This window comes from Mastomys coucha, unplaced genomic scaffold, assembly GCF_008632895.1.
Source record: "Mastomys coucha isolate ucsf_1 unplaced genomic scaffold, UCSF_Mcou_1 pScaffold18, whole genome shotgun sequence".
Classification (NCBI taxonomy): domain Eukaryota; kingdom Metazoa; phylum Chordata; class Mammalia; order Rodentia; family Muridae; genus Mastomys; species Mastomys coucha.
In genome coordinates this window covers 98,677,901-98,698,508 of record NW_022196900.1, presented here as the reverse complement: position 1 = coordinate 98,698,508, position 20,608 = coordinate 98,677,901, and the positions used below count along the sequence as shown (strand labels likewise).

Below are 20,608 nucleotides of genomic sequence, written 5' to 3'. Positions count from 1 at the left end.
TCTTCTCCCTCTGCCTCTCCCCCTCTCCCTCCTCCTCTACCCCTCCCCCTCTTCCTCCCTTCTCCCCTCCTCTCCCTCTCTCTCTCTCTCTCCTCTCTCTCTCTCTTGCTCTCCCTCTCTCTCACACACACACATCTCTGAGCCTTTCATTGTTTTCTTCCCCTCTATCCTCTGCTCCATCCCTCTGGCTTTCTTGTCTACTCCCTGTCCTGCCTTTGGTCCTCTCTGCCCATCTCTGACCCCATTTCCATCCGCCCCTGCCTCTGACGCTTTCCCCACTCCCACCTCTCTCTGGCTGTATCTCCTTTTCAGCCTGTCCAAAGCCGCTGACCTGGACCATCACTGGGTGGCCAAGGCCTGGCTGAATGACATTGGCCTGTCCCAGTATTCCCAGGCCTTCCAGAACCACCTGGTCGATGGGAGGATGTTGAACTCACTGATGAAGCGGGACCTAGAGAAGCACCTGAACGTGTCCAAGAAGTTCCACCAAGTTAGCATCTTACTGGGGATTGAGCTTCTGTACCAAGTGAACTTCAGCAGGGAGGTGAGGACTAAAGGGGGCATGGCAGGGGCAGGCCTCTCCAACAACCCATCTCCACATCCAATTACTTTCTAACCATCCACCCACCCACCTGCATATCCATCCATCCATTCATTTATTCAACCATCCATCAATCCACCCAGTCATCCACCAACCCACACATCTGCCCATCCATCCATTTACCCATCCACCTGCTGACCAACTGCACGCCCACCCATTTATCTGTCTACCCATTGTCCATCTACCCACTGACCTGTCCATGTATCTACCCACTCTCAATCCACTCCCCATCTCTCCACCTGTCTAGTTTCCACCCCACCCCATCCATACACCCTTATATATACACAACTGCCTATTTATCCATCCACCCACACATCTGTCCATTGATCCACCATCCATCTGTCCATCTATCCACCCATCTGTCCATCCATCCACCTACCCATCCATCCATCCACCTACCCATCCATCCATCCATCCATTCATCCATCTATCCAACTATTTCTTCCTCCCCCGTCCCTTCTTCTCGCAACTGCTTATTTGAGTAGACAAAAACCTACACGCAGTTCAGAGGACCTTGGGAATCCTCATTCTCAGAGAGCTCATTGCTCATCGAGGAGAACAGTGCAAGTCCGTGGTTACAATACCATGGAAGCCAGTCAGGGTTCTCTGAAAGCTCTAAGAAATACCTTTTTGGGGATCAAGGAGGGCTCCTGAGGTAGTAAAGCTAAACAGAGCTGTTGCAGGGATTGGCAGCTGCCAATAAAGCAGGCAAATGCAGCCAAGAGAACTGTGGGGACCAAGTCCCAGAGTCCAGGTCTGCAGCAGCAGTGACACAGAATGAGTGGGCAGTGGGCTTGGCCTTGGGATGGGGATGGGGGTAGGGTGGGATGGGGTGGGGTGGGGTGGGATGAGGGTGGGGATGGGGATGGGGATGGGGATGGGGATGGGGATGGGGATGGGATGGAAGTCAGAGCCCAGGCTGTTGTAGGTTTAAATTCTGATGCTCCTTAATTCTGAACTCTGCTAAGTCAGGGAATGCAGGGCTCCAACCTCATCCTTCGTAGCTCATCTTCCTACATGTTCCCTGAGGAAGGTCCCTGAAAGGCAGGTCCTCAGGGCCGGGTCCATATGGTGGACCTTTTCTAGAGCCATGTCAGAGCATAAGCAGCTCAGCGCTGAGAGAGGAACAAAGAGAAGGCTGTACCCCATCACCCACTGCATGACTGGTCAGAAGGAGAAGACGGAGGCCCAGGCTCTGGCCTCTGGGAGCCCCAGTATGATGAGAAGGGTAAACATGGGGTGTCCTGACTGTAATCCGTGGAGCCAATGCACTGGGGTAGCGGACGTGATGGGGACTTTGGGCTGGAAGTCCTTAGAGAGAGTGTCTTAGTTACTGTTTTATTTCTGTGAAGAGACACTGTGACCAAGGCAACTTGTAAAAGAAAGCATTTCCTTGGGCACTCGCTAACAACTTCAGGGGATTCTCGTATTCCCACCATGGCAGGAAGCATGGCAGCAGGAAGACAGGCATGGTTCTGGAGCAGTAGCTCAGAGCTTACATCTGACCCACAAACAGGTGGGAAGATTAAGAATGGCATGGGCTTGGAAACCTCAAAGCTCCCCGCCTCCTGCCCCTAGTGACACATCTTCTCCAACAAAGCCACACCTCCTAATCCTTCCCAAACCAGATGGGAACGAGACATCCAAATATATGAGCCTATGGGGGCCTTCCTCAGTCAAACACAGAGGGTATGCTCTCACTCTGGGACTCAGTACCCCAAGGCAACCTGTGAAAGGGCAGCAAGCTGATTCGCCCACAGGGTCCAAAGATGGTATTTCAAACCAGGATGCACAGACCCCAAGAGCCTCCCTGTCATAGGCAGGATCTGCACAAATGTCCACTGAGCACCCACTCTCATTGCTGGGACAGAGATGCCATTGGCCTTGGACCCAGAGTACGTGGAGAGTGACCTCACCCCTAGTTCCTTGCACCCTAGGAGGCAGATCCTTCTGTTTCTCACAGAACTGTTTCAGATGGCGTGGCTCTGGCAGCTGTGGGTGGCACTCATCACACAAGCATGCTGAAGACCCCACTAACACCCTGGAACTTCCTTCTGCGTGTGACCTCCATGTGTCCTTCATGTCTTCAACTGACTCCCTGTTTTCCATCCCCCCAGGCCCTCCAGGAGCGCCGAGCCCGCTGTGAAACACAGAACACAGACCCTGTGGTCTGGACCAACCAGCGGGTGCTCAAGTGGGTGCGCGATATTGACCTGAAGGTGAGGGGCGATGGTGGTGGAGGCAAGGGGGTGATTCTCTAGCCTATGCAAATGAGATGCAAATAAATGTCCACTTTGATGTAAGGTAGGGGGCGCCATCACCCAGCCTGACAAGGACACTGCTTCAGATCCCTGTACTGCTACAGTAGGACCCCTGCTGAAAGCGCTCATCATTGGGACAATTCTTAGCAATATTTTTCCATAAATATCTGTAGCTCTTGCCAGGGTCCAGCAAGTGTCGGTGACATAAGACACCTATGTTCCCTATATGAGGATGGGGAACAGGTCTCCTTCATTCTCAAATCAGTTAGCTGTTGGAGTCATATCCCTGCTTGGCTCTGATGATCCCTGATTCTACCTCACACTTCTGCCCTCAGGAGTATGCAGACAACCTGACCAACAGCGGTGTCCACGGTGCTGTGCTGGTCCTGGAGCCCACATTCAATGCCGAGGCCATGGCCACCGCCCTGGGCATCCCCAGCGGGAAGCACATCCTGAGGAGACACCTGGCAGAGGAGATGAGCACCATCTTCCATCCATCCAAGTGAGTGGGCCGAGGTACTCAGGATGCAAGGCTCGGGCTGAGGAATCAGATGGCACTGTCCCAGCTCTGGTCCCTGCCTGACTGAGTGCCACCCATCCTTGCAGCACACTGGTCAGGAAGATGAAGCTCCGAGGAGTTCAGATGCTAGAAAGAGGGAGAAGAGTATAGGGTCAAGAATGGAGCACATGTTAAATCCGCTGCACTGGGGCATTTCAAGCAGGGAGAGTGAAGAGGGCGGGAGAAAGGCTGCATGAGGTGTGACTTGGGCTGGGGACAATGTGCACTGATTTCACAGAACAAGGTGGCCATTCTGCCAGGGGTAGCCATGGAGACAAAGGTTTAGAGGCAGAATTAGGCATATAAATGGTACTTCTGACCCAAGGGAGCAGGTCACAACCACCCATCTACACCCCTTGCCTAGAGAGCGGTTGGGTTGAGTACTCAGACAGCCCAGACCCACCCTGTGGATGCTGCCTGGGGTCAGATTTGGGAGGTGGCTCCTGGTGATTAGTTGGGTCAGTAACTCCTTGGGAGCCGCATAAACGCTGTAGGATTTCTGTCTATGGGATCAAAAGCAGGAAGTGGGCTCCTTGGAAGCTGATGGGCCAGGGCAGAGAGGTAGTGCAACCTTCAGCCCGAGCCTAACAGCTTGCTGTCACCTCTGTCCGTGATGCAGCCCATAGGTATCGCACTTGGCTGGTGAGGCAAGGTCCCTGAGTTGGGCTTCAGGAAGCTTTGCCATGTGCCATGAGCCCAGGAGACAGACTTCAGTCAGATGAGGGCACACAGAACCCCAAGTGTCCCTGAGGAATTCAGAGACCACCTCGGTAGCAGAGAGAACCCCACCACACACACAGTGTAGACAAGGCTCACGGTGAGATCTTTAAGATGGTTCCTAGAGTTGATATTAATGGGGCAGTTCCGCAGGGAACCATGCAGGGAACCACACAGGGAACCACGCAGGGAACCACGCAGGGAACCACGCAGGGATGGCCTCTGTCCTCTTTCCCTGTTACTTCCTTAAGCTTTCAGAGAGGAGGGGAAGCAGGTTAGGGGACAGTGGTGGTGACCCTTTGGGTTCTCCCAGGATGTTCCTCCCAGGATGCTGTGGGTTGGGTGGGAAGATACCAACTGGAGAGACATTTCCTTGTCATTAAGTTCAACATCAGGATTCTGTCCCGGATAGCATCCCAGGCTGGGTGGACCCAGCAGTTCTTCACAGTGATGTCACAAAATGTCATCAGCAAGGTGCTATCTCTTTGCCTCATTTGTCCCCAGATAAACACTACACACACACACACACACACACACACACACCTGGGAAGGATTGTTGGTGTTTATTTTTAGCCAGTATTGAAGGTAAAACCCAGAGCCCTGCATATTCTAGACAAGTCCTCTATTACAGAGCTATATCCACAGCCCTTTTATTTTAGCACACGCACGCGTGCGCGCACACACACACACACACACACACATACACACACACACATATCGCATGCATGCCTGGTGCCCATGAAGGGCATCAGATCCCTTACAACTGTAGTTACAGATAATTGCAAGCTACCATGTGAGTGCTGGGAGCCAAACCCCAGTCCTCTCGCTCTCTCTCTGAAGGAACAGCCAGTACTCTTGAGCAGTAAGAATGTGGGAGTTGGGACCGGGGCAGTAGGCTGTGTCTCTTACTAACTCTACCTTGTGAAATGTCCCAGCTGCACAGGCATCCGGGAGTCTGAGCGTTTTGGGACACCACCTGGCAGGGCCTCCAGCATCACCAGAGCTGGGAAAGAGGACAGTAGCGGCAACAGCAAGTACAGAGCTGGCCGGGTAAGTGGCCTTTCTGTCCATGGGGCCCGGAATGGATGGACCTATGAACCTGGAGCAGCCTCGGGTCACAGGTGCACTCAGGAGACCAATCATGTATCTGGGCCCCTGCTTAAAATAATGCCCAGTGACAAGGGTCCATGCAAGGCAGCGTCTACGGCAGGGTGGTTACAGACTGTGGGATCCCCTCGCCCTGGCCTCCTGAAGCACATGGCTCCTGGGGTGCAGAGCACCTCACACAGCTGGCTGATGGGAGGGGTCAGGAAGCTCTAGACCCTGAAAACCTTTGACTTGGATTCTGAACCCCTTAGCCAGCAAGGAACCTTTAGTGTACCCAGTAGGACAGCACAGAACAGGAGCAGCTAGCCAGAGACCGACAGAAACTCTAGATGTAACCAGTGGTCACCACGCTTGCGACTTTGCTTTCACTTGGTGTCACAGGAGGGACATTGCAAGAACAGGTCGCCACTAGCTTCTGAGGACACTCTCGTGGGCTAGCGATTCTGGGGTTTTGGTTTTGCGGATCTGGGAGTCCACCCCAGGGCTAGGGTCGTGTTAGGCAAATACTCTAGCACTGAGCTATACCCTAAGCAGCTTTTCTTGTTTCCCTGTTTTGTTTTGTTTTGTTTTGAAATATTTTTATTCTATCTGTGTGCACACCCCAGCATGCATACAGAGGTCACAGGACAACTGTAGAACTCGGTTCTCTTCCACCACGAGTGTGGGTGCCAGGGACTGAACTCTGATCACCAATCTCAGCATCATACACCTTTATGTGCTAAGCCACCTCTCCAGCCTGGCCCTGTTTTGTTTCTGAGATACATCTCACTGTGTAGCCGAATCTGGCCTGGAACTCACCATCCTCCAGTCCCAGCTTCCCAAGGGCTGGGATTAAAGGCATGTGGCCTGTTGAGGTTCTAGGGCTTGCCTTCAGCTGTGAGTACCTTCATTCCAAAGCAGCAAAAAATTGCTGGGAAGGAGGGGGATTGGTGTCCCTGCACAGACACATATGTGCTGCCTGAATAGACACACTTTAGGGAAATGTGGAAGCCCTGTCTGAGAAGGTGCTTGTAGGACAATGACTCTAGAGTGGGGACACATCAGTCTAGAAAGACGGGCAGTTGAGCACATAACCGCTTAGTGTCATGGGAGCAAAAATCAGCTCCGAATCAGAGGCTCCACTGAGAGGCTTCTGTGTGTGGGGACAGCTCCCCCAGAGCCCCTGCTCTGAGCTGCCCATACCCCTCCCTGTGCCTCACAGATTTTTGATCTTCCCAACAGTTCATCCAGGTCACTGTCATTTTTCCCATCATGCAGCTGAGAAAAATCAAGGCTCAGAGATAAGCAGTGATTTATCCCAGGTCCTATAGCCGGAAATACAGGACAGGGTCTCTAACACCCACGTATAAGCCTCTGGTCCATACTTGTGGTCCTACTAAGTAGGGCTAGAGTTCCTTCTGGATGGAGCAAACAGTAAGACCTCCTACATGTGATCACACACACTCACAGGCATTGCCCTATCTACCGCTATCAACAGTGTGTGTTGGGGGCAGGGGGAGGCTGTAGAATCATTAGTCCAAAGTCACCCCCGGTAACTAATTGAATCTCCCTAGCTGGAAACTCAAACACTGGTTCCTTTTGGAATTCTTGCAAATCCCTTCCATGTGTCTGGGCAATAGGGGTGGTACTAATAAGGGAGAGCCCAGAGAGGTTCCAAGAGATGCTGACGGTCACACAGCAATCACACTGGAGATGCCACAGCATGACCCAATTCTCATATATCTCTTTCTCTGTCCTCTGGCTTGTTTCTCCTCAGCTGCCCCTGGGGAAGATAGGAAGGGGCTTCAGCAGCAAAGAGCCTGACTTCCACGATGACTATGGCTCTCTTGAGAACGAGGACTGTGGGGATGAGGAGCTCCAAGGCAGGCCCGAACAGTGCCGTCTGGAGGGATACAGCAGCTTGGAGGTCACCAACGTGTAAGAAAGCCATGTGACTCGACTCCAGAAGAGCAGGGAGGAGGAGCAGCCCAATGTCTCAGAGCCGTCCATCCCCCCTGTACAGCATGACCCGGAGCTGAGGACAGACAGTGTCAGAACGGAGTTCCCAGAGATGGTCACAATTTCCAGTGGACACCAAGACAGAGAATGCCCACCTAGGTGTCTTGTATCTCTGAGGAAGTATCGCCCAGCTGAGACCCAGCAAGTGGCCCTGGGGCTTCTGTTCTAAGTACAAGCCAGGTGCTGCTGGCACTTTACATTGGTCAAGGAGGGTCAGTCTTTGGGCCTGGAACACCCTGCTGGGAGGAGCAGGAAAGCCCCCCGGACAGCCTTGGCAAAGCCAGCCTTGGCAAAGCCAGCCGGCAGCGGCCAGGTGGTGAATGCTGACCACCAGCCCACTGAGCAGAGAACCTGAACTCTGACCTCCTCATCCACTCTGGAAGGATGCAGAATGGCCCGGGCATTCCTCCCACTTGAAGGGCAGCACATCTTGAGTTGGACGTGTTGGGAGCAGGAGGGGAATCTCTGCAGGGAAGAGGGGACTGAGAACAGCAGTCCTAGGGCTACAGACATCCTGTCACCAGAGTGAATGTGATTTCAAGAGTGGGAGGGGGTAGTTACTGAGCTCTGCCCCAAACAGCTACTCCAAGTGTGGACATAAAATGGGAGACTGCCTGTCATTAACCCGACAAACCTCTGTTGTGATGTCCCTATCAGCTCAGACAGGTAAGCTCACCCATGAGCTAACAGAGGTGCAAATCCCACAGAACAAGGTCACCAGGTTGCCAGCGTAGGGCCTTTCTAGCCGCTGTCTTGATCTGATCTGCCTCAGTGTTTTGCTGTGTGGCTTCCTCCCAGTGGCCTCACCTCTCTGTGCCTCAGTGTCTTACCTGTACTACTTCCAGTTGCTCCCAGGGGAGCTGTTATGGATTAACATTTGCTAACATTTGTCCCAAGCTTTGAACCTCTCAGGAAACAGCTGGAAGGGATGGGACAGCGGAGAAAGGGGCCTAACTTCCACCCACAACATTTGCAGACACGGGGTGAGCTCGCCCCATTTTGGATGGGGAGACAGGCAACGGGGCGAAGGTTTAATAGTGAGAGTTTCCGAAAGCCACCAGCAAGGTCTTGGAGAGCCACCAGCACACTCTGAAGGCCCACTGGGTGCAAGTCTGGGAGGGCCACCAGCACAGCCTGAAGGCCCACTGGGTGCAAGTCTGGGAGGGCCACCAGCACAGCCTGAAGGCCCACTGGGTGCAAGTCTGGGAGAGCCACCAGCACAGCCTGAAGGCCCACTGGGTGCAGGGTCCAAGCTGACTGAGCAGAGACTGCCTATCAATGGCAGGGAGGATTGTGGGGTAGCTGGGCTCAGTACCAGCTCTTCTCAGATCCCCACAGCTGACAGCAGAGGGTGGGCATGGGGGGTGGGGCACCGCCTCTGAACCACCAAAGGCAGACTTCGGCAGTGGTACTGAGAGCTTCCCTTTGTGGGAACTTGACAGTTGCTGATCCCCATGTTAAAGACATGGGTCCCCCAGGTACAGTCTCCCTCACACCCAGTGGTCACTTTTAGCAGATTCTGTCTTGACTCTTTACCACGGGATGCAGAGGTTGTCAGGGGACTAGATTCAGAAGTGGAGAGAGGGGCTCTCTCCTAAGCCTGGCCTGCATAGGGCACTTAGAACAGGGAACCCCGCAAAAGACTGGGGTCATGAAGAGAGGTGGGATCCCGGAGGCAGATGTAATTTGGACTGCAGAACCATGATGAAGGGCTCTCTAACTACGATCATGACAGCCCTTCCCAGAAGGCCAAGGAGCACTTCACAGGTTGTGGGGGAAAGTGTCTCCTGGGTTGTGGCACCTTCTGGGTCTCACTTTACAGAAGCCAGTGTGAATGGCGATGATGCCCCTGACCCACGGAGGGTTTGTAAAATGCACGGCAAATGAACAGTGAACTGCAGTGTCTGGCACCTTCCCAGAGGGAATTTTAACAATGTAATAACAATAAATGCTTGGCGTGAGCCAATCCTTTTTTCCTGTTGGCTTTCTCCGTTATTGTCTCAGCAGCCTCTTCTTAGATAAGGAGAGTCCGAACCCCTGAAACTTATTGGGGACCTTCTTAGGAAGGCTGAGAGTCCAGCTTCAGAAGGCGAGAGAGTTGTCGAGTGGGGACTTGAACCTGATCATCTGCCTCTGTGCTCACAACTTACTCTCCCCTTCCCCGGCCCTGTGCTGTTGGTCACTCTCCCCGACCCCACACCCAGACCTCACATCCCTACACACTTCTGCCTCTAGCGCATAACTTAGCTCTCCCTGTGGCAACTCAAATCAAAATCCGGGTGCACTCTGGTGTTGGGAAGCCCCTCTCTGGGTACCATCCCCTCATACTTCCCCTGGAGCTGTCTGCATTCCCAGGAGACCCGTACAGCTCTTCCCAGGAGACCCGTACAGCTCTTCCCCACCTCCCCTGTGCACTCTGGTGAGCTGGACAGAGTCATCTGGGGTGCAGCCGGGTCGATCCGAGAGTCAGCACAAGCTCCCAGGCAATGGATCCAAGGATATCGCGCATGCTAAGGTCATGACCGGCAGAGCGACCTTCTCAGCTAAGCCCTTGTCCTCATAGATGGGGCTGGCCTGTGGGCTCTACCCAGGTCCCTTAGCAGCCCTGACAGAAGCCACCAGCCTAGCCCAGCTCATCCTGTCTACATCTCCCAGGCAAGAGGCTCCGGCTTGAGACTAAGGTCAGGCAGTAGGTATCCTCTGAAGTAGGTGCTTAGCGGGCAGGAGATGAAGAACGGAAGACACGGGAAGACAACCCAGTCACAAGGCTTACCTGCTGCCACCAGCCTCTACCCCCGAGGGACTGGTGGCCCTGGGCAAATATCCCAAACATCCTATTTGTCCTCTACTCAGTTTTTATTTGTTTGCTTGCTTTTTGAGTCAGGGTCTTGGTCTATCCCAGGCTGAGATGGGATTCATTCTGTAGCCCAGGCTAACCTCTAAACCGACAGTAATCTTATCTCTGCCTCTCAGGTGCTGGGATTACACACATATGCCACCCCATCTGGCATGATTTTGTTCAGTTTTAATATGAGATGGGCTTGCTGGATATATGGTATGAGGCTGGTGTTTGTGCGTTCTTACTGAACCAGGCCATTTTATATGTTGTTTGTGTCAGGCACTCACAGGCTGATGGGCTGACAGGTCATCTTTGCCCTCTAAGCCTGTCACTCACAGAGTAATTGTCTAGATCACTGGTTCTCAACCCTCCTAATGCTGTGACCCTTTAACAGTTCCTCATGCTGTGGTGACCGCCAACCATAAAATTATTTTTGTTGCTACTTCATAACTATAATTTTGCTCCTGTTATGAGTCATGATATAAATATCTATTTTCCAATGGTCTTAGGTGACCCCTGTGAAAGGGTCGCTCAACATCCCACTAGGGAGTTGTGACTCACAGGTTGAGAACACAGGTAGAAGGGGGAGGGGACCAGCTTTCAGATTTCTTCCGCTCTGGGGAACTGTACTATAAACATCTGTGTGGCCAGGTGGGCCCAGGCTAGGGCTCTGTGGTTCTGTGGGTAAAGCTCAGACCTGGAAAACATCTCATGTAAAGGTCCTAACTTCTTTAATTAGGAAGGGTCCCAAAGGGATATATATAAACCACATGTGCCTCAGTTTCCCCAGATGTTTTATGAGAAGAACAATCCCTACCAAAGGGGGGGGCTACTGTGGGGAGGAGAGAGGCAGAATCTCTCTCAGACAGCTGGAACTCAGGTAGAAATGACTTCTCCAACGCCCCAGGGAGATCTGGCCACCTCTGGAGAAATCTGGGGTGTGGACGGGAGCTAGAGAGTCAAGCTGGTGAAATATGTTCTGGCCCAACACATCAGTATGGCTCAGCTGGTGAAATATGTTCTGGCCCAACACATCAGTATGGCTCAACTATCCAATTGTCATCAACAGTCACCCTGAGTCTTTGAATTAGTTTTATTCTGGAACCTCTATGAACTGCCAGACTAACCTCCTGTCTGAATATCACAAGGCTCATTTTTCCTGGGGCCTGGCTATCTTACCTGGAGGGTAAGGGATCTTCCGTCAAGACAGAAGCCCCTTTGGCCACATTGGAATATCCCATGGTTCCGTGGAACAGCCAGTTTCCATATCTGCAGGTTAGCACTGGAGAACTCAACCAACCTCCACAGATATATCCAGGAAAACAAGTACATCTGAAACAAACATGCAGGCCATTGTCTTAACCTGACTCCCTAAACGGTGGGACATTAAGTTCTATTTGCACTGCATGTAGGACTGACAGGCAGAAGTCATCCAGAGGTGATTTAAACCAGATGGGTCATTCCTCATTCTCATTGCTGAGTAACCACAATGGGTCCCAGTCACCCACCTCCATCCGCAGTCCCAGATGCCCACCCCATCCATGGAAACTGAGGGAGGATTGTTCCCTAGGTTCATGACTCTTGAGAGCTGCAGAACCCAGCAAACAATAACCACGCACCTGGTGGATTGGAAACCTTAGCCTTTCTAAGCCGGTGTGACCATCTTAAGCTTCCGTAGAACTGTCAGGAAAGAAGCTCTATCCACAGCCCAAGGCTGACTCCTTCTGAGGCCTCTCTCCTCGGCCAGTAGTTGGCCACCGCCTCCCTGTGTCCTTCATGGCTATCCTTCTATATATTCACACATAAATGACACTGTCTGTTTATAGACACACAGGTCACATTGTACTAGACGATCCCTCCATTTCACCTCATTTCCAAATCCTGTCACAGTCTTAGGTACCAGGGTTAGAATGCCAACATCTGTATTATGAGGGCATATGGTCCCTTCCGTAACACAACTCAGGTTGGACTGCAGTCGCTTGATACAAAAGTCCCAGTTCAATCATCCATTGTCTGAATTTGGACCCAAAGAGAGTAATTCCCACCCCTTCCTTCAACTCCTACCAAACAGTTAATTACACACATGCATGCACACGCATGCACACCCTCAGTCTTTGCTGCATGGCAACAGCTGCATCTACGTTATGGAATGACATGGGAGCGGGAAACGAGACAACCCTGAATTCTCTTTCATAGAAACATTGACCAAAACTTGCTGTTCAAGATGCCTAGCCCTCTTACCCTGTGACTCCAAAGGCAGTAGCCAGATGTTTAGCAGTGGTCAGTCACCCTGTGTCTCCTCACTGTCCTTTCCAAGGCGCCTCCAGGGTCTCTATTTCCATATAGCATTCAGAAGCAGGGTCTAGGATCTCCATATGAATCTGGAATGTGTACCTGCAGGCCTCTGTTCCCACTGCAATAGGAAGTGGGTGGGTGACTCAAGGGCACAGCCAAGAGCTTGGCTTGATGCTGCCCTAGGATGGCCTTCCTGAGATATGACAGCTTTCAAACCCACTGTGGGCCACTAGATGGCGGGACATGTCTCTTAGCAGTACTGATGTGTTGAGTTTAACTCAGGAAGAGCTAATTCCTCTTCCCCACCCCCAGCCCCTACAGAACTCCAGCCTGGCAAAGTCCACCAAGGCTGGGTCTAGGATCTCCATATGAATCTGGAACAGAGGCCCCTTGAACTTCTGGCCTCTCTCAGCAGACCCAAGGGTGGCATTTGGTGAAGAAGCGTCTTTTGTTTCCCCGACAGAAAGCTGGGCACTCATCTTTAGTAAGGGAGTCTCAAAATGTAAACTCTGGCTTCAGGGTGAACGAGGAAAACAGACCTTCAAACCCCAGTTTATTCTAGTAAAATCATGATGGGGTGGGAGGAGTCACTCGAGGGAGGCTGGCTCAGCAGATAAAGGCACTCGCCACCAAAGCTGCGACTTGAGTTCAAGCTCCAGAACACATCTGGTGGAAGCACTTGGCACCCTTCTCCCACTAAATAAACAAACGTGGCCAAGTAAGCCAGAGAAACCAAAGGAGAGTGGTGGAGGTGCAACCTCCAGCTTCCGGGGATTTCCACAGAATTGAGCAGCACTTCCCACAGCCTGTATAGCCCAAAGCCACAGGGTCACTTACTCAGCGTTTCTGGCCACTGCTTCCCCTTCTCAGCAGCTGGGTCCTGGGAAAACAGAACTCCAGCAGCAGCTGCTTTTAGTTCGGGGCACCTCCAACCCGTTTCTGAGTGCCAGGACCTCTGGCTTGGCAGTCTTCTGTGGTGAATCCCACAGAGCCCTGTTGTGGTTCTCCGGGGTCTGTAAAGAAAAGACAGCTGGATTTGTCGTCCAGCATTCTGACCTTTCAAGTCACAGGTGTTCAGAGACTGGCTTTCCGCACTTCTGAGCGTGGGCCCATCTCTCCACCTCACCCTGACTCAGGGCATCTGTGGTCACGTCGGGAGCCTTTCTCTGAAGTCCACAGTAATTGTTTGTTTTTAGAAAGCAGCCTGCCATGATCCAGCATTGCTGTCTGTACTTGGACATCAACTCAACCATGACCGTCACCAGCCCTGTCTGACGGATAAGAATGCCCAGGCCCCAAAGGGTTAAACAATTTACCCAAGGGTCTGAGCTTAGTCAGTACCCCACAGAGCTAGGGCTTAGCTCCTTGGTGGCTGGGCTTTGGGACCATGTACCTGTGTAGCAAGCAAGCTGTTGCCTCCTGAACCTACAATTCTAAATGCCCATACTAGAAGCCCAGGATGGTAGTGTCTTACTAAGCGTTTTATTGCTGTGAACAGACAAAGTGACCAAGGCAACTTCTATAAGGACAACATTTATCTGGGGTTAGCTTATACAAGCAGAGGTTCAGTCCATTATCATCAAGGTGGGAGCACAGCAGCATCCAGGCAGGCATGGTGCAGGAGGAGCTGAGAGTTCTACATCTTCATCTGAAGGCTGCTAGGGGAAGACTGACTTCTAGGTAACTAAGACAAGGGTCTTAAAGCCCATGCCCACAGTGACACACCTACTCCAACAAGGCCCACTCCCTGGGTCAAGCACATACAAACCATCACACGTGGTAAAGGCATATGGCGTGAAAGAGGTCATTAATCTTTAGCAGGAAAATATAGATCCATGTGGGAAAATTCATATTTGAAAGACCAAGGCAGGAGGATTATAAACTCAAGGGCAAGTGGATAACTCTATGTGTTCGTGTGTGTGTGTGTGTTTGTGTGTATATGTGTGTATGTGTGTTTGTGTGTATGTGTGTGTTTGTGTGTATGTGTGTGTGTGTTTGTGTGTATGTGTGTATTTGTGTATTTGTGTGTATGTGTGTGTTTGTGTGTATTTGTGTGTATGTGTGTGTTTGTGTGTATTTGTGTGTATGTGTGTGTTTGTGTGTATGTGTGTGTGTTTGTGTGTATGTGTGTGTGTTTGTGTGTATGTGTGTGTTTGTGTGTATTTGTGTGTATGTGTGTGTTTGTGTGTATGTGTATGCGCATGTGTGTGCTGTAGCTCACCTGGTAGAGTCCTTGTCTAGCATGGAGCCTGGCTTCCTTCCTCAGGCAAGGAAAAGATGTATTGTTGCGCCTATAATCCCAGCACTTAGGAGCTAGAGAACAGGAGGAGCCAGAGTTCAAAGTCATCCTCAGCTACATAGGGAGAGTGAGGCCAACCTGGGCTACATGAGACTCTGACTCTAAATAAATAAACAGAAACACAGAAAAGAAGACCAAGGATGAAGTTCAGTGATCCAGAGCTTGCCTAAAGTAGTTGAGGCCACAGGTTTAACCCCTAAGAGAAGAGAAAAAAATTTAAATCTCAATTAGCAAAATAAACTTTAAATTTAAGTTACAAAAAGCAAAACCAAAACCTTTCCTCTTTCTGACCAAATAGAGAACCAGTGGCTCAGTGATGCAATCCCACCCAGGGCCAGATGGCCCTTGGACCCTCTACCACTCCTGAGGAAATCTCCAGGCTGGGCTGTCCCTGTTGTAAGCTGTGCTCTTAGTGAGCTGGTGGCCAGTGTCCTTTCAGGCAAAGCTGGCAGTGGCAGGGAACTGGTGGGCTCTGAGCGTGAGATGCCTGCCTGGCGAGGAGAAGTCAGGGAGACCCTGTCTGCCACTCCTGAGGCTGTTAGCAGGATGGAGTGACAGCCAAGTCCCTAGCCGAACCCCGGGACAGACCTCAAGGTTCTGAATGATAACAGGATTTTCTGAAAAATGACTTCACCCTGCTTGCTAGGTCAGCTACTGACTTGGAACCAGACAGCAGCCAGCGACTGCCCGAAGTAACTCGATTTGCCAACTCAGTGACTCAGCCTCTGGTTTCAGCCTTCCCTCCTGGCCTCTGCCACCCTCCAGGGAGAAGGTTTGAACTGGCTGGCTCCCTTCCCAGGATGGAGTTCCAGGGGCACGCCCAGCCTGAACGCAATCCACTGAGGCGGCACCAGCCAATCAGCCACCTTCAGAGGCGGGCTTTAAGAAAACTCTGGACCCAAGAGGCTTTGGATCTCTTCCGGGTGAGGACAAGGCAGAAAGCGTGGCTGAGAATCAAAGTTATGCCTTTGATTGATTGGGGATTTGAGGCTTAAAAGGCTGAGCTCTGGGTTTGAGTTCCATTCATTCAAGGACATACAAAGCTCTGTAGGAAGCTTAAGACCAGCCAGGAATGCATGAAACTGTCTCAAAAATCGAAATAAAGTACTAGAGACGACTCCGTGGTTAAGCTCCTTGCAGAGCTCCAGAATCCGTGTTACAATCACATACTGCATGCTCGTTTGCATACCTGTAACCTCAGTGCTGGGGGCTGGGCTTGTTGCCCATCCAGGCTAACCAATCAGTGATCTCCAAAACCCAGTGAGCACCTCTGTCAATTGACCTAATACATCTCTAACCCAATGCAGTTAATCTTTGTGGTCAAAACATCTCTAACCTCTAGCTGCCACATGTATGCACATACAAGTACATACACTATAAATATGTATACACACACACATACACAATAAAGAGGAAATCAATCCAGGTGTACTGTAGGGAAGGGTGGGGACTGTGGAGACCTCTAAAGTGACAGCCCCAAGCCTATAATCCTATGATAGCAGGGATGGGTGGGGCATCTCTGTGTGACATACAGAGACAAAGGAATTGGCATGTATATGTCATCAGTAGATCAGCTAGTGTACACTATCAGTGGCTTGCTTGTTCTGAAGTGACCGTCCAGCCCAGGTGGTGCCTGGAGGACATCAGGGCTCATCCTGGCAGACATTAAGCAGACTCAAGCTTCCACAGAGTGCCTGGCCCAGAGGCCAGAGACAATTATGTGGGAAGTGCAGGGACGATAAGAAGATACCATAGACGCCAAGAGTCCCAGGAACAGACTGACCACCTGACCAGAGGGACGGACAGCTCCGGGATGACCAACGGCCCTTGTTTCCTTTCTTTAAAAGCTCATTGGCCGGCTGGCGAGATGGCTCAGCGGGTAAGAGCACTGACTGCTCTTCTGAAGGTCTTGAGTTCAGATCCCAGCAACCACATGGTGGCTCACAACCACCTGTAATGAGATCGGATGCCCTCTTCTGGTGCGTCTGAAGATAGCTGCAGTGAATTACATCGGAGGGAGGCAGAGGTTTAGCAGCAACCACACACATGATGGCTTACAGCCATCTGTAAGCTACAGTGTACTCATACACATAAAAATAAATAAAATAAATCTTTAAAAAAAAAGAAAAAAGCTCATTGGCTGGAAATTAAAAATAGGGCTGCGTCTTCTAAGGCCGTTGAACTCTTTCTCCCTCAGAAAGCCAGCTCCCTGAGTATAGTGAGCCTTGAAGACTCAATTCCTAGGGCCAGTGAGGTGGTTCAGAGGGTGATGAACTTGTGTTACGTAATCCTAGCTACTAGGAAGGCTGAGGGAGGAAGACCCTAGGTTCAAGGTCAGCCTGAGCTCTGTTTTATTTTTCGCGTTGCTGTGGGGGGAAAAATACCTGCCAAAGAATGTTAAGGAAGGGAGAGAGGAAGGGTTTATCTTCTCTAGAGTTTGGCATACAACCTATCACGGTAAGGAAGGGATGGAAGGAGGAGTTTGAGGTGTCTGGTCTTGTTCATCCACAGCCAGTGTCCTGGTTACTTTTCTGTTGAAGTAGCTGATCATGTTGTATCCATAGCTAGTGTCTTAGTTACTTGCTGCAATGAGACATCATGACTAAGGCAATTTATAGAATAAAAATTTATTTGGGGTTTGCAGTGTTTAAGGGTGAATCCACGACCATAATGGGAGAGAGCATAGGAACAGGCAGGCAGGCATGGCACTGGAGCAGTCGCTGAGAGCTCACATCTTGAGACACAAGTATGGGGCAGAGAGAGGGAGAGGGAGAGGGAGAGGGAGAGGGAGAGGGAGAGGGAGAGAGAGAGAGAGAGAGAGAGGGAGACAGGCAGGCAGGCAGACAGACAGAGACAGACAGACAGAGACAGAGACAGACAGACAGAAAGACAGACAGACAGACAGAGACAAACAGACAGACAGACAGACAGGCAGACAGACAGAGAGTACTAACTAGGAGTAGTGTGGACTTCTGAAACCTCAAAGCCCCCACCACGCCAGTGACACACCTCCTCCAAGGTCACACCTCCTAATCCTTTTCAAATATATGAACCTATGGGGACTGTTCTCACTCAAACCATCACAGCTAGGAAGCAAAGCAAGATGGGTGCTGATGTTCCCCTTCCTTCCATTCTTCCTTCCTTCCTTCCTTCCTTCCTTCCTTTTCCTCCCTCCCTCCCTCCCTCCTTCCTTCCTTCCCTCCCTCCTTCCTTTCCTCCCTCCCTCCTTTCTTCCCTCCCTCCTTCTTTCCTTCCTTCCTTCCCTCCTTCCTTCCCTCCTTCTTTCCTTCCCTCCCTCCTTCCCTCCCTCCTTCCCTCCCTCCCTCCTTCCTTTCTTTCCTCCCTCCTTCCCTTCTTCCCTTCTTCCCTCCCTCCTTCCCTTCCTCCCTCCCTCCTTCCCTTCCTCCCTCTCTTCTTCCCATCCCTTCTTGAGACAGGATTTGGGGCTTTTCAGGCTGACCTTTAACTCATGTGTGGCAAAGGGTGACACTGAGTTTTCAGTCCTCCTTCCTCCACCTCCCACTAAGGAATTACAGTCATGTCCTGCCACACCACAGGGTATTTGATGCTGGGGATGGACCCAAGTGCTCGGTACATTAGGCAGGTACTCTATCAACTTAGCTACCTCTCTGGCCCATGGGATGGGGCCACTCATATTCAGGGCAGGTCTTCTCACCCTGTTAAACCTCTTTGGCAAAGCACTCAGAGACAGACTCAGAAGTGCATCTCCTGAGCGATTGTAAATCCAGTCAAACTGATAATAAGACTGTCTTAGTTAGGGTTTCCTTAGTTGCTGTGGAGTAACACCGTGTCCAAGGCAACTCCTATAAAGACAACATTTAATGGGGGCTGTCTTACAGTTTCAGAGGTTCAGCCCATTGTCATCATAGCAGGAAGCCTGGCAGCGTCCAGGCAAGCATGGAGCTGGAATTGCTGAGACTTCTACATCTCGTTCTGAAGGCAATCAGGAGAAGACTGCCTTCCGGGTAGCTAGGGGGAGGTTGTGAAAACCCACCCCCACAGTGATGCACTTCCTCCAACAAGGCCACACCTCTTAATAGTGCCACTTCCCATGGGCCAAGCATATTCAAGCTACCACGAAGACTGACCATTACACCATCTTAAAATAAAAGGGAGAGAGACAGTGCTCTAGTTGTAACTAGAGGCCAGAGGTTAAGCTCTGGTGTTAGTTCCACAGGGGCCATCTACTGTAGTTTTTGAGGCAAAGTCTCTCACTAGGACCTGGGGCTCATAGATTGAGCTAGTCTGACTGACCAGCAAGCTCCCAGGCACCCTTCTGTCTCCTCCTCCACAGCCTTGTTTTTATAAGCAACCACCACCACATGCTTCATTTTTTTTTTTTAACATGGGTGCTGGAGGGTTGAACTCAGATCCTCATGATTTGGCAGCAAGTCACCTTTCAGCCCTGGGGAGGATGTTAATTGCCATTTCTCTGCCTAAGTGTTGGGTTTATTTCTTCTGTGTCTAAGTCACGGGAGATCCTCATGTTGCCCCAGTGATTCCAAGGCACTTACAAACTGGCAGCGGAGCTTGCACAGCATCCTGACCTCCGGTCAGCCTTCACACTGCCCATCCGTCCCTCCCACTGCTGGCCCAGGCTTCAACAGGATGCTTTTCAAGTCCTTTTGGTGACAGAAATGGGAAGCCCTCTGTTCTAGGTCTCTTCTCTCCTGCTGTAATAAAACACTGACTAACACCACTTAGGAGAGGGAAGGGTTAGTTTCATTTTACAGCTTATAGTCCATCATCAAGGGAAGCCAGGGCCGGAGCTCAAGGCAGGCAACCTGAGGCTGGAACTGAAGCAGAGGCTGCGGAAGAACTCTGCTTACTGACTTGCTCTCCATGCCTTGCTCATCCTGTTTTCTTACAGCACCCAGAACCACCTGCCCAGGAATGGCACCACCCATCGTGGTCTAGGTTCTCCTACAATAATCATGAATCAGGAAGATGCCCCAGGGCTGGAGAGATGGCTGAGCAGTTCAGAGCACTGACTGCTCTTCTAGAGGACCCGGGTTCGAATCCCAATACCACATGGCAGCTCACAACTGTCTGTCACTTCATGATCTGACACTCTCACACGGGCATATATGCAGGCAAAACATTAGTGCACGTAAAATAAAAATAAATATTTTAAGCTTCTTAAGAAAGAAAAACAGGAGCTGGGCGGTGGTGGTGCACGCCTTTAATCTCAGCACTTGTGAGGCAGAGGCAGGCAGACTTCTGATTTCGAGGCCACCCTGGTCTACGGAGTTCCAGGACAACCAGGGCTACACAGAGAACTCCTGTCTCGAAACACTTCCCCGCCCCCCCCCCCAAAAAAAAGAAAGAAAAAAAGGAAGGAGGAAAAAAGGAAGGAAGAGAAAGAAATGCCCCCATGGACACACCCACAGAGCAGTTTGAAGGGGGCAATTTCTAAGTTGAGGTTCTCTCTTTTCAGATGACTCTAGCTAGTATCAAGTTGACAAAAACCAGAATGTCCTTAGACTAACTTAAGCTTTAAGCCAGATTCGGAAAGTCAGGGAAAAAAAAATAAAAGCATCCTGCAATGCCTGGGGACTGGCAGGCCACAGCCAGCGTGAAGATACTCGGTCTCACTCCATCTGCTGCTAGAAATCAAGCCTAAGTATGGTAGCAGTAGCCTGACATTAGCAGTCACTGCTGTAACCACCTTCCTGCTGCAGAGCCTCTGTGTGCAGGTGAGGCTTCCAGGTGACCCCAGTGCCTCTGGGTGACCCCAAGAGTCACAGCCACCCAAAGGAGCCCTGCCAATAAAGCATGACAAGGAACTTGACAGGAACGTCCAAGGACTGTATTAGTAGTGCAGAAAGAGCCACTGGAAGAGAGGATGCCTCGGTTTGTGGTCCAGCGTAACAAGCTGCAAGGCTGAGCATCACACCAGGTTGGGAGGCTG

The 20,608-nt window shown here is 51.2% G+C and overlaps 1 protein-coding gene and 1 long non-coding RNA gene across 3 annotated transcripts in view; one reads left to right on the top strand and one right to left on the bottom strand.

Moving 5' to 3' along the window:
* The window catches only part of Kazn (kazrin, periplakin interacting protein), a 375,063-nt gene extending 365,841 nt beyond the window's left edge, over window positions 1-9,222 (top strand). For both annotated transcript variants that reach the window (XM_031379365.1, XM_031379366.1), the window contains 5 exons: window positions 313-544; window positions 2,719-2,820; window positions 3,198-3,364; window positions 5,074-5,188; window positions 7,002-9,222. In XM_031379365.1, the coding sequence (XP_031235225.1) occupies window positions 313-544; window positions 2,719-2,820; window positions 3,198-3,364; window positions 5,074-5,188; window positions 7,002-7,166 (781 nt within the window). In that variant the 3' untranslated portion in view covers window positions 7,167-9,222. The remainder of the gene's footprint in view (window positions 1-312; window positions 545-2,718; window positions 2,821-3,197; window positions 3,365-5,073; window positions 5,189-7,001) is intronic.
* Window positions 9,223-11,364: 2,142 nt separating this feature from the next.
* Window positions 11,365-18,636, bottom strand: LOC116096979. Its single transcript, XR_004121173.1, has 5 exons — window positions 18,535-18,636; window positions 14,599-14,872; window positions 13,215-13,390; window positions 12,324-12,495; window positions 11,365-11,414 (listed from the first exon to the last, which is right to left on the bottom strand). It is a non-coding gene; the product is annotated as an uncharacterized LOC116096979 (long non-coding RNA).
* Window positions 18,637-20,608: the final 1,972 nt, after the last annotated feature.